The sequence below is a fragment of the Miniopterus schreibersii genome (assembly GCF_964146895.1).
Source record: "Miniopterus schreibersii genome assembly, chromosome: 13".
In the NCBI taxonomy this organism is placed as follows: Eukaryota; Metazoa; Chordata; class Mammalia; order Chiroptera; family Miniopteridae; genus Miniopterus; species Miniopterus schreibersii.
Genome location: NC_138113.1, coordinates 23471688 through 23484462, shown reverse-complemented (window position 1 = coordinate 23484462; position 12775 = coordinate 23471688). Strand labels below are relative to the sequence as shown.

The window sequence follows — 12775 nt, the reverse complement described above, 5'->3', positions numbered from 1 at the left end:
GGCAGAAGTGAATGTGCAGGTTCACGTGGCCCTCCTGTGATAGCCATTTTATTCAACCCCAGGCTCTCTGAGATCAAAGCAGTACCACGCCCACTGTACCATGCCACCACCTGGGCCAGCTACAGAAAACAGGTTCCTGGACTTTCCCACGCCTTCCAGCCCCGCTCAGAGCCCTAGCTCTTTGAGGGACCTTGCAACCTCTGGGAGGCTAAAGGCTCTCTCTATAGCATGGGCAGTCGGGGGGATGTACTAAGTGACAGGCTCAGGAGTCGTTTGGCCCTGCTTCTGCTCTGCCAGGTGGATGATGGGGACAGCCTCTAATGACCACCTGGGCTCTGTCTTTGTGGTCCACGCCATCAGGTGGTCTCTGGGCAAGTGCGCTGACTTTAGGGGAAGGGGCTGCCTGTTCAGCAGGGCTCCTCCTCAGGCCACGAAGTCGGTGAGGGTGTGAGGGTCTCAAACCCACTTCCCAGTTTCCCCCCAGCACAGCCCGGTCATGCAGGAGCATGCAGGAAAGGCCTCCCTGGGCGTCCCGCCATGCAGTGGGGATGGCGAGATGAACACGGATCATGAGGTTGGAAGGGCCTCCATGTCACCGGCCTGAGGGCTCACCTACCTGGAGAGACTCCCCACTCTGGAGGCCTTACCTTAAAGAGGGACATTCACACTGAAGCGAACTTGAAAAGAGAGAACACGTACACAAAGAGAAGTTTACTTGGCCAGCATTTTCCCTAATTGCCTTTGGCTTTTGCTGAGGGCAGCTAGGTTTCTGGGGACACAGATCTCTCTTTCCTCCACTGGCTTCCCCTCATTTTGGTGCCAAAGTCCTGGGATCCAAAATCTCAGAGCCTAATGCTTTTTCAGAGGTAGATTGGGGGGAAAGGAAGAGTATGCAGGAGGGAAGCTAGGAGTGAACAAAATACCTCCAAGATCTGCAAGGTCAAATGATGCCCTTCAACCACACCAAATATATCACTTCTGCCCTCTATGGTCCCAAAAGAGGCAAACCCACCAGTAACACAAAAGCAAAATGTGCTACTTTTACTGACAACTAGATGATGCCATCATCTTGGACCCAAATCCCCAATGGGACAGACCAATGAATTTGCTTGGAGATTTTTTCCAGCATCAAAGGCCTTGGCTCCAGCCTTGCTGGCTTTCCCATCCCCCGCCCCCTCCCCCCTGCGGCTGGGGTGCCTGCCACCCACTCTGTGTCGCTGCCCTGAAGCCAGCCACCCCGGAACACTGATCTGAGTCCCTGGTTTATGCTGATGGCACATTGTTTGCACAACATCAGGTGAGTGTGTGAGTGGACAGGAGGGTAGAAGGGAAAGCAGAGAAGGGGAATGTACAATACAGCTGGAAGGACAAATCAGAAGAACATCTGCTGTGGAAACAGGGGCCCCTGCAAACGTTCTAGGGTGGGGACCAGAGCAAAGGATCATAAATAAACCTGAAGGCAGGAAACCCAGTGACCTAGTGACAGCTGGGGAATCAGGGCAGGGGTTAGACTGCGAGGCTTAGGCGCCAGGGAGCAGATATCTCAGCTTAGCAAACATCTCAAGAAGCCAAAGGCCTGGAGGGGACAGCAGCCGGTGGAGGTATGTGATAGAACCTGACCAGAGGCCAAATTCCAGCTGTGAATCTGGACAGTCTCCTCGGTGCTATCTTCAGAGGGAGAGGCCTGGGGAAGGGATGGGACTCAGGCCAGGGAGCTGCTCTCCTGCCACATCCTCAGCCCCCGTGGGGGTGATCCGGGGACCTGAGCCTCCAGCTGCGCCAGCCTAGGCAGAGTACAGATGCACTGTACCCACCGGAAGGTTCTGCCAAGGAGGGGACCCAACTGTGTTGTGGGAGTGGAGATGCGTAGGAACTCTGGAAAACATGCCACTACACCTTGGCTCTTCTTAAGTCTTAGACTGGATGACTTGACCTTCACCAGCCTCACCTCCACCACTGACCACCAGGCACAAACATTTCTTTCCTGAATCAGACAGACACCCCACCTCAGATTCAGTACAGCCAACTGGGTAGCAGGATAGTAGCTGTTCAGCAGGTTCCTGGGATTGGTGGCATTTGGGTGTGATGTTAGTGGACACAGGGAGGGAGCAAGGGGAGCTGGTCCAGGCAGAGGAGACCCACCATCCCCTCACAGGCCCCAGGCCCTTGACTGGATGCCCTGGGACTTTCCCTGCCCAGACCAGGGGCCTCTGCACCTGGTTTCCTTGTGAAAACACAGGCACTGTGTCTTCTCAAGGCCACCACCAAACTGCAAGCCTGGGGATGTGTGCTCAGACTTGCCCCCCGCTTCTCAGTGTCTTTCCTTTGACTTAAAAGTCTGTCCCTAAGATCCAAGAACCTCACTCTGTCCCCGGCCGCTTGCAACCCACTATCCTGGCCACTTCTTCCCAGTGTCAGCCTCCAAACCAGCTTTCCCTCATTTCCTCTGTCAAAACCTTTCTCCCCAGCTGCCCCCTGATGTGTCCTCAAGTCATGTGGCACTGAAAGCCTGTTACATGATAGAGCTCCCTGCCCATGACAGAAGATGGCTTCTGTGGGGTCATACCTCCCTTTCCCAGTATCTCTCTAAAGAGCAGAGATCTAGCTTGCCTGTGGGTAAGGCTGACGCTGCTTATGGAGCACAGAGCGGTCCTCACTGCAGGTTTCTGAGCCAGGCAGGCACCCACCCCACAGAGCTAATCCTGGGTGGGTTAGAGGGGAATGAAGGCTTATAAAGACCTTACATGAGTTTTCACATTGGTCCTGCAAGGGTCTCAGAGATGAGTAGAGTATATCCATCACTGCGGTGGACTTTAATTCAATTTAAAATTCACTTCTGCTATACACAAGCCCACAGATGACTCAGGGTGGCGCCATTCACGTTTTTCCGAAAAGAGCTTTCAACTTAAGGGCAGATTTGGGACACCTTTCCAACCTGCTAACTAGAGGAGGACTGTTCTTTTCTTTCCCAATTTTGATATTTCTCCAAAGAGAAATCTCTAGTCTGAAGGATTTAATGTGATTAGATACTTGAATAACTTAATTCTTTAAAGACCTGTAGCTGAGAACTCTGTGAGGCTCAATGTTATTCAACTGGAAATGGGATCAGAAACACCTTGTTGACAATGTCAGTTTCCCTCTTTACCCTTCCTTCAGATGTTCTGAGTCTCTCCTCCAAACTGAACTCAGATCAACCGAATACACCCTGTCCCCTGACCCTGGAGTGGCGAGGATAACTCTGGAGGTCCTGAGTGTGAGTAGGAACATGCACAGGAGGTGATTTCCAAGGCGGTGGTGAAACGGGCTTCAGGAAGGCTAAGAAACTTTGAAATTGGTGGGAGCTCCCGGGGGACCCCTGCCCTTTTCCTCTGCCATCCTCTCAGGGGTGCTAAGCCTCTGAGCCTACTTGAGCCCCCGGGCAAAGGAAGCTTGCTGAGTTTTGCCCTTGCTCCCAGGTGGGCATTTCTCTAGAGGTCCAAGGACGAAAAGCATAGGTCCCTTGTACTCCAGGGGGACCTGGGGTCCCACCTGACCCCCATGTGGTCCCAGCCCCGACTCAGGGATGTACTTCATTTGGTGGTACCCAAGGGCCCCCTCACACCCCTGCCCAAGAAGCACCTGCATTCCTGGTCAGGGACAGCTTTCGGGGGATCCTTGCCTGTCGGGGCCAGGTGAGGCTGACAAACTAATGAATCAGGGTCATGTGCTCAGCCTCCTGGCTCATTCCTCACTTTTTCCCCTTTCCTCTGTGTCCGGTTCCTTCTGCATGCCTCAGGCCACAGAAACCTCGCACCTGTTCTCCACACCTTTCCCTCACTTGGGGAGGACAGGACAGGTACTGCTCCAAGGGTCACTTCTCCCAGGTCTGCACTTTCATTTGGCTCAGAGTTCAGACCAGGGGGTGGAAGCCCCAGCGTGGACCCCCAGTGCTGTTAGGGCTTTGGAAAGGGCTTTGGGGGCCAGAGCTTCTCAGCCTCCCGAAATCTCAGAGCACTCTTCCCCGCTGGGTTCGCTCACTGTTTGCAACCTGTTCTGTGTCAGTGAGAGACTCTTCTCCACGAATCCAAACCTGAAACTTCCTTGTGCTTTTTATCATTAAAGATCTCCCTAACTGCTTGCTTCCGTGAGGCCTCTCAGCAGGACCTGCCGCCTGCCTCTGCCCGACACCGGCCCCCTGTCGCCCTCACATCCCTGCTGATGGTCCCGGGGGGCTTGCCCTGTCCTCTCCACCCTGCACGCCACAGGAAGGGGCTGCTCCTCCGGCCCTGCCCCAGCCCTCCACAAGCTTAGCTTCAAGTCATTTTGTTGACCTGAAGCTCAAATTGAGGTTTAACTCATTTTGTAGGCCTGCACCGGCTCATCAGTCCTCTATCTTATACTGAGTTCCTGTTTGTTGGGCCTGGATTCTTTACTTAGCTCTACTTCCCAATTTTATTTGGGTTGATTAATTTAGTTAAACCTAACTTAACACGTCACCCTCAGATCAAGATTCTCATTCCTCTTGCTCCTCTGCCTGCCTCTGGGTTCCTACTTCCCCTGACTTGTCAAGGGTACAGACACCCGCAGAGACCCTGGGGTGGGGGCAGCCTTCGGCAGACTGGCACGTACAGCGTGAGTGTGGCACAGCAGGCCACAGAGCTGTGGGGGTGATGGGCAGGGGTGGGGGTGATGCTAACCAGGAAAGGAGGTGAACCTAATCTAGCCTGTTCCAAGCTATGTGCTAGCCACTGAAAAATTGTAAAACCAAAGAAGAAAGCAAATGAAGAATGGTGACAGGACTGAGTGTCCAAGGACGGTGAACCCGCCATGCTCTGGAGTCTGGCTGAGGCCTGGCCCACACCCTTCGGCTGAGAGTTACCTGCCCCCCAACAGAACATTTCTGAGAAGCACAGCAGTATCAATAACCAGTAATCACTCCCCAGAAAACCTTTTGGAATATAATGGAATTCCTCTCTGATGAGTCACAAAGCACAGGAGGGTCCTTCGTGTACCTGGTAGTGAGGAAGGAGGGGCCGTCTGACAATGTGGGGTGACTGAGGGCTGACAGGGCTTCTGCCCAGTAAATTCCTATATTACCATCGACCTTCACTCCCAGTGAGCAAGCCAGCTGGCTGCCCAAGTTTTCAGCCTCATCATGCTGAAAGCCAACAGAATTAAGATATCCCCCCCCCCCCGTTCTTGCTGCCTTTAAGGGGAGCAGCACCACCCTGTTCCCTCCCAGCAGAAGGTCACTGCCAGGACATGGTCTTTGCTCTGAGTCAAGCCCAGCCTCAGTTCTGTTTTGCTGTCCAACCTCTGAGCTTCAAACACCCTTTACTGTACCCTCTCCACTGGCGTCCCCTAAAAGGCCTAGGAGCCTGGAAGGAAGGGTGTGCTGAGGCTGGAGTGAAGTCAGAAGGGACAGCAGGACAGACAGGGGACAGGAGATCTCTGATATGGCCTAAGGACCTGGCCTCTTACAGAGCTGCCCCCGCCAGGGGCTCCCAGGGGACAGTCCTCACATGTCAGTCACTGAGTCACAACTTCACGCTCTGTGTTAGTTCCACATGACTATGGCTATTATTTAGTTAATATTTTTCTTTAAGTGGACTCATTTAGAAAACAAACTTGTTTACTTATAAAGAAACCTTGTATCACTACCGTACATGGACAACTAGTACCATCTATAACTTTTAATCAAAATAAATAAGCAAATCTCTATTAAAGCAAACAATGTGTTTGGCGTCCCATGTAAGCCGTCGCCTTGGCTAGGGCTGCAGGTTACACGTTTTCTGCAGTGAACTCCGAGGGCTGCAGAGGTTCTCTTAGGGAGCGTCCTGGCCCCCTCGGCCCTCGTCATTTTGGCTGTAGCACGCGCCCCAGCCCGCCTTCCCACGCGTGGGGCCCAAGCCCAGCCCCGGGTGCGAGAGCAGCTGCAGGCCACTTACAATCCGAGGCTTGAAGGGCGGCTTTATCTTCTTCTGCTCCAGGAGCACCCAGTCGATCTCCTTGAAGAACGGGTGCTGCTTGATGGCGTCCTCGCCGTTCTGGGCCGCCACACAGCCCAGGCGCTTGTGGGGGTTCTTGGTCATGAACTGAGGGAGCGAGGACAGAGAGTTAGTGACAAAGGCCCAGCAAGCAGAGGCAGGAGTCAGTCAAGGCAACACCCTCAGTGCCACCTCCCCAGCCTGTTTTCTGCACTTTTAGCGTCTTCACCCTTGTGGGTACTTGTGAACTCATGCAGAACTACTATGTGCCAACCACCATTCTAAACACAGCGTGTGTGTGAGTGTGTGTGTGTGTGCGCGCGAGCACACTGAGGGGTTTTACATTTTTTGGCTGGTGTCTTATAACCCCTCACACCCAGGAGAACTTATTCCTATTAAATGAGTCAGCTGCGATGGCAAATGTTAATTTAATTGAAAAGATATATAACAAAATAATCTTAAAAAAATCAGTGCTAGTAGGTAGAAAAATTCCTGAGAGCCACCCCAAATAAAGGTAAGGGTAGGTGGGTGCATGTGGTAGAGAAAAAGTGTTACATTTCACAGGGTGAAGGCTGAGTCTGTATTTAAACAAAGGAACTTAAGAGGACAAACTATAAGCCAAAGGAATAAATTTATAATGGTAGAACTTCAGGCTTCATCGACAAGAAAGACGGGGAGAGCCTCCTCCTACCTCCTGCCTGGTGCCCCTGAAACCAAAGCACATGGGCACAGACCCAAGGCTTCTGGAGGGGCCAGAGAAACGGATAAGAGAGGAGAGGGGTGGTGGGCAGATGTGAGTTAGGAATGGCACCGACACACTTCATCTTTCTAAGCAAAGTCAGCAGAGGTCACCCTTGCTCAGACACATCGGTGGCTTCTTTCCACCTGCAGGATAAAGTCCACACCCTTACTTCAGCACCCAGAAACTTCTTGGTCTGAACCTACTCTCTCCTGCTGGCCTTTAGCATACTTTCCCCCGGTCAGATTCCCTTCTTCGGGGCCTGTGCATACTCTAAGAACCAACACAAATGCTGCCACCTCTGCGAAGCTTCCCCAGCTCCCCCCCCCCCCCCCCCCCCCCGTCCCCGCCCCTGCGGAGACCTGGGACCCCACGTTTCTTGTTTATTTAAATTATAATTTGCCTAAACATCTCCTTCCCTTGGCAAGCTCTACGATATAGGAATCAGCTCTATGCTCCCAGCGCCTGGCTCAGTGCCCAGCTCCTCTGGTGCCCTAACTACACTGCAATGACTGGAGGGGGGACTGAAGGCCGGGCCTCAGGGCGCACCGGGAGGGAGGCAAGCTGCAGGACTGGCACTCAGGCTGCCCGGCTGTGCACTGCAGAGCTAGGAGGAGTGGCCTTCTCTAGAGGTCTGCCCTCCTCCAGGGGCAGGAGCCCTCAGGCACAGCTCAGCGGCCAGTCATGGAAAACCCGGCCTGGCCCTAGATCAGGCCACAATGTGAGGAAGTGAAATGTTCCAAGGCCGAGGGAGGGGAAGACTGCTCCTTACTTCCTCAGCGCTTCCTGTCCTCCCATTCTGGGAGGGGACAGGCCAGGGCTAGGGATAAGCAGACAGGTTCTAACGCCCCAGGAAGCTGCCCCTGAGCCAGAGGCTCCTCTCACAAGCCTCTCTCAGAGGCTTCACCCTCACCAATGGCCACACAGGCACGGCCTCTAGCTTCTGAACGTCCGCAGGTCAAAGTTTCTCAACCTCTGTGCTAATGACATTTTGGACCGGATGCTTCTTTGTCACAGGGGCCGTCCTGTGTATTGTAGGATGCTCAGCAGCATTCCTGGCCTCTGCCCACTAGTGCCAGTAACAAGCCTTGCTCCAAGTTGTGACAACTAAAAATATCTCCAGACATGGACACTGCTCTGGGTCATCTAGATGAAAGGGCTCAGCTGGGGTGCTGGCAGGAGGCTCGCAGGAAGGTGCGTCAGGCTGGTGTTCAGAGCCTGGGAGTGACCAGCCCTGCGGGGCTGGTGTCCCGGCTGCCTTGGATGCTGTTCTCTTCTTAGCCAGCACCTGGCATAGGGCCTGCCGCATACTAGATGCTCAATAAGTACATGTTGAATAAATGAACAAGGGATAAACATACTCTCTTTGCTTCCTTCCCCAATCTTATCCCAACTGTGACCACGTGTGGATTATTTTCTATTTATTGCCCACCTTCTCCCACTGGACTGTAAGCCCTGCTGGGGGGCCGGTGGCCGTTACATTCACCAGCACGCACTCAGCATCTGGCACAACAGCCAGCCCGTTGGGGGCACTCAGTGTGTAGCAGTTCAATATGAGCTGAATGAGTTACTGGAAGGGAAGGAGGGAGCGAGAGAAAGGGAAGTCGATGAGGTAGGGAGGGAGGGAACGAGGTGAGGGGTAGAGGAAGGAAACCAACTGTAGCAGAAAGTGACATGCTCTGCTGTGGCATTTTCCTGAATATGGTATGTGTCCCTCCAGACACCTACAGTCATTTGAGATCTTTTTTAACATTTTCATATGATGAATTAGGTTAATTGATTATGGCAAATGCTAGTGATTTTCCATTTATGATAGTGATATAAAATTTCTTTGTAAAGGACACATAACTAGGTAAATATTGGGGGTGGACGGCAAGAACAAGACAAATGAATCATGGTAGAGGGGACTTGGATATGGCAAATTTTGTGACTGGACTTCGGGGCTTTCCGACGGCCGAAAGAAACCAGCACTGTAGTCAAGGTCCCTGGGCGGTCACCAGGGTCCTGCCTCAGCCCAGTGGGGTGACCCTCCCGGGTAAACTACTCTGCTTAGCTTCCCTACACCTCAGCTTCCACAGCTTTCCCATGGCGACAGGTAACCACTTATTTGCCTCAGCACAAGTGTCTTATGTTGTAGAAACGGCTGCCCTGAGCAAGGACTATCTTCACATGTGAGGGATTATCTGTAGGGCGGGGACAGACTGTCATGGGTCTGAACCCAGCCTGGCCGCAGAGATCTTCAGAGGACACTTCTTTTCTGATGAGCTCTTCGGTCACAGCGATGCCGCGGTGGACACAGGTGCACAGTGCTCTCCCTCCTCCCTCTCCCCCATCGCAGGCCCAGGGGAAGACAGGCCAGGTGACAGGTGTGGAGGCAGGGCCCAGCCCCAGGGCCTAGGCACAGGGGTGATCCCAGAGCAGTTTGAGTTGGTTTTGCTCCATTGAAACTGGAGGACACCGAAGGGCACAGAGCTCCCCTCAGGAAACACAAACACCCCGTCCCTTCCCCACAAGAACGACTCGTCCAGGCCCCTTCTCTCGGCAGCAGCCTCACTGTAGGGGCTGGACTCCAGTGGGGATGGCCCTCAACACCTTCCATTCAGAGTGGGCAGAGATGGGGCAGAGGGAGGAGGGGAGAGGGGGAAGGGGGAGGGAGGGGGAGAGGGACCGAGGAGGAGGGAGGTGGTGGAAGGCCGGGGGCGGGCGCGGGCGGCTCACCGCTCTCAGGATGCTGACGGCCTCCTTGCTGAGCCAGACGGGGTAGAGCACGTCGTCATGGAGGATGGACTCAAACAGGTCATCCTCGTTGTCGGCCTCGAACGGGGGCTGCCCAGCCATCATCTCGTACATCAGCACCCCCAGCGCCCACCAGTCCACCGAGGGGCCGTACTCCAGCTCCTGCAGGATCTGCTCGGGAAACGGGGGACGTCAGAGCGCAGCAGAGACTGCGGCCCACAGCCACACCTGCGCCACGCGCCCGGGCAGAGCCGGGCCCTCCTCTCCGGCTGGGCTCGCTCCCTCACAGAGCAGAGCCCCGGGTTCAGAGAGGCAGGCGGCAGCTGAGCGTGGGAGGCACTGTGCCGGGGGCCAACTAGCAACCCTCCAAAGTCAGTACCTACAGTCTGTCCCCCAGGGGAGACAATCCGCTGTTTCTTTGTTTGAGCGCCTTGGCTCAGGGGACTCTGAGTGCTGAGGAGGCCACTCTCCAGCCTCCAGGAGGCGGCACAACTGAGTTCTATGCCTCAGCAGGTGATGAGGAGGTGCCCCCAGGTGAACTGTGGGTGCTCAGACAGGATGGCTCTGTGGGAAGCACAAAGAGGCCCCGCTCACTCTTCCCCAGGTCTTCCAGAGCCTCCCCATTTGAGTGGCACCTTTCGTAAAAGTCCTTTTAGGCTTGGCCCTAATTGTCCGCTTTCTAATCGGCTTGTCTGTGATGGAGCTGGTGAGAAGGAGAAGGCTTTGCACGCCATGGGAGGACACCCAGAGCGGGAGCTCACCCCCTGAGTGGGTCAGAGCTGGAGCAGAAGAGAAGGGCAGGCACTGGGTCTGGTGCCAGGCATTACCTAGGGCTGGCTGCCATTCCTGGGGAGTGGGCGCTGGGCGTGGAGAAAGGAGAGGGTGTGATGGGGGTTAGCCAAGGGCACGTGGTGGGAAGAGAAGCCCTGGGGCAGAGGTGGCGCCTCAGAAGCTGTCTCTGGTTTCAGGTTAGCCTGCACCTCACACCCCCTCCTCTTTGAATGGAGGCTTATGCTTTCTGAAGCCTATTCACATTCCATGCTTTAATCTCATTAGATCCTCAAAACATCTTGATGAGGTGGGTAGGGCAGGAATTGTTATTCCCATCTGAAAGGTGAAGAACCTGAGGGTCAAAAACGTTTTGTGACTTGATCAAGGTCACATGAGGGCATGAGTGTTCAAGTCTGGCCTGGGATCTCAACTCTCAAGTCTATGCTTTCCCCACCCCACCGCACGACCCAGCAACAGTGGTAATGATGGAGCCCCCATTTATTAGCCAGTGCCTGCTGTGGACCGGGCACCGTGCTAAATGCATTAAAGGCACACTTCCACTTAATCTTCCCCGCAGCCCTCGCTAAAGGTAGCAATATCTTTATCAGCTGTAACTTGCCTACATAAGGCCGGGGATTATTAGCCAGTTCACGTGCAGTGGTGATTCTGCAGAGTGGGCACAAGTGTAGAATGGGAAGAAGAGTGTCTGGGCCTCCTAAACGAGATCAGAGTTGTTCATTGTCAGTCTCGCCAATGGAGTGCCTTCCATGAAAGTTGGGTGGGTGTTTTGTTCATCATAAAGTGAATGCTTGTCTTGGGCTGGGTCCTTAATTACTACACTGGCCTGTCAACCCTTTGACTCTGGTATCAGCTCAGAGGGACTGGAAAGCATCCTGACGATGAAGGATGAATGAGGAAGATGCTGAAAAAGCCGGTCCCAGTTGAGAGCCTTGGCTTTCACTGATTGATTTCTCCTTGTGGGTTAAATTCCTAGCGTTCCTGCTAAGGGAGCACACTAGTAGAGACTGACGGAAATCTCTACTCTTCAAATCTCTTAGAAGATACAGGCTCTAATGAGAATTTGTCTATAACTCGATCCTCATTTCTCTGACCCTCCCCAGGCCTCCCCAGGTCTGGTCCGGTCTGTGAAGTCTCTCAACTGTCCTTCGGTCTCACTCTGCCCTCTTAGCCACACTGCTGACGCCCATCTTCTGGGGACAGAGCTGGTTACAACCCTTCTACCCTGGGAAGCCCTTAGTGGACCCACAGATCCTACGGGATAAGGGCCCTTTATTCTAATCTTGTTCATCGCTAAGAGCGCTAAGAACTCTGTTCTAGCCACACTGTTTTCCTTTCTTTGAAAAGGCCAAGAATGTTCTCATGCCTTCGTCTTTGCTCACGTTGGAGTGTCCCAAGTTCTCATTCATTTATTCATTCAACAAACCATTCTTAAGAGCCAGGTTTGTGTTCTGAATCCAGGAAGTACCCAGATTAGAAACACAGCTCTTGCCCTAAAGGATTCATAGCCCTGGGATGCTGGGCCTCCTCCCCTGCCCACCCCCACTCAACCCTCCCTATTGTTTTCAGGAATGTTCCCCACCCCCACCACCAAAGGAAATCCTGCTAATTCTTTACAACTCAAGTCATTCACCAGGTGCTCCAAGGAGCCTTCCCTGATCCCCGAGGATACCATCTTGTGTTTCGAACCTACTGATTTCTACTTAATTAGTTGTTTACTTACCTGTCACTCCCTCTAGACCAAAAGTTCCTTTAGGAGAGTGACCGTTGTCTAGGTCAATTCTTTATCCCCACATTGCTTTGTGTTTAGCAGGTGCTCAAACAATGCCCACTGAAAGGAAATGCAATCTAAATGTACTAACACACACCTACCCACCATGGGCAATGCTTCATGGGGATTGGTATACTTCCTTCCCATGTTTCATGTATAACCACCCTCAAGACCATTTTTATTAAGTATGCATAATAGGCTATGTTTTAAATCTGAATCATATCCCACTAGGTACCTCTGAGTTAGGCAAGCTTGACCTGGAGAAACTTAAGGCAAACAAACACTTCATGATGAACAAAATATCTCAACAACTTTCACAAGTGGCAACCCATTGGTGAGGCTCAAAATGAACATCTCTGATCTCCATTATAATGAGGCAGTTAATCTCCTCCTACCCTTCCTTCATTCTGCGTGCTCCCAACGTAGGATCGCCACTACACTAGAAATAGCAAATTACTCCTGGCTTTCTTGTAGGCAAATTATAGCTAAATTTATTGCTGCCTTTATCAACGGTGTTCCTTTAGTCTGATTAGAAGTAGAAACTGATACAAGTCAACAAATTTCTCTTGGTCCTAGTTCCATTGGTAGTTCTGAACTGGAATAAAGGAGAAATAATTAGGACTTGCCCAGATTTGGGGAATGGCCAGTTACTTTCAGCTCACCCATTCTCTCCCCCATCACCCCCACTTCCTTATGGAGAAATCAGCAAGCTTCTTCTCCTTCCCTGGAATCCATCCTGGTTTTCTGGAGCCTTCCCCGAGAGTATCAGGTGGC

General features: G+C 52.9%; 1 protein-coding gene across 2 annotated transcripts in view; it reads right to left on the bottom strand.

The window, feature by feature from the left end:
* The window catches only part of PRKCE (protein kinase C epsilon), a 416865-nt gene that overhangs the window by 16500 nt on the left and 387590 nt on the right, over positions 1-12775 (bottom strand). For both annotated transcript variants that reach the window (XM_081156232.1, XM_081156233.1), the window contains 2 exons: positions 9424-9612; positions 5928-6074 (listed from right to left, as the gene is read on the bottom strand). In XM_081156232.1, coding sequence (XP_081012358.1) covers positions 5928-6074; positions 9424-9612 — 336 coding nt within the window. The remainder of the gene's footprint in view (positions 1-5927; positions 6075-9423; positions 9613-12775) is intronic.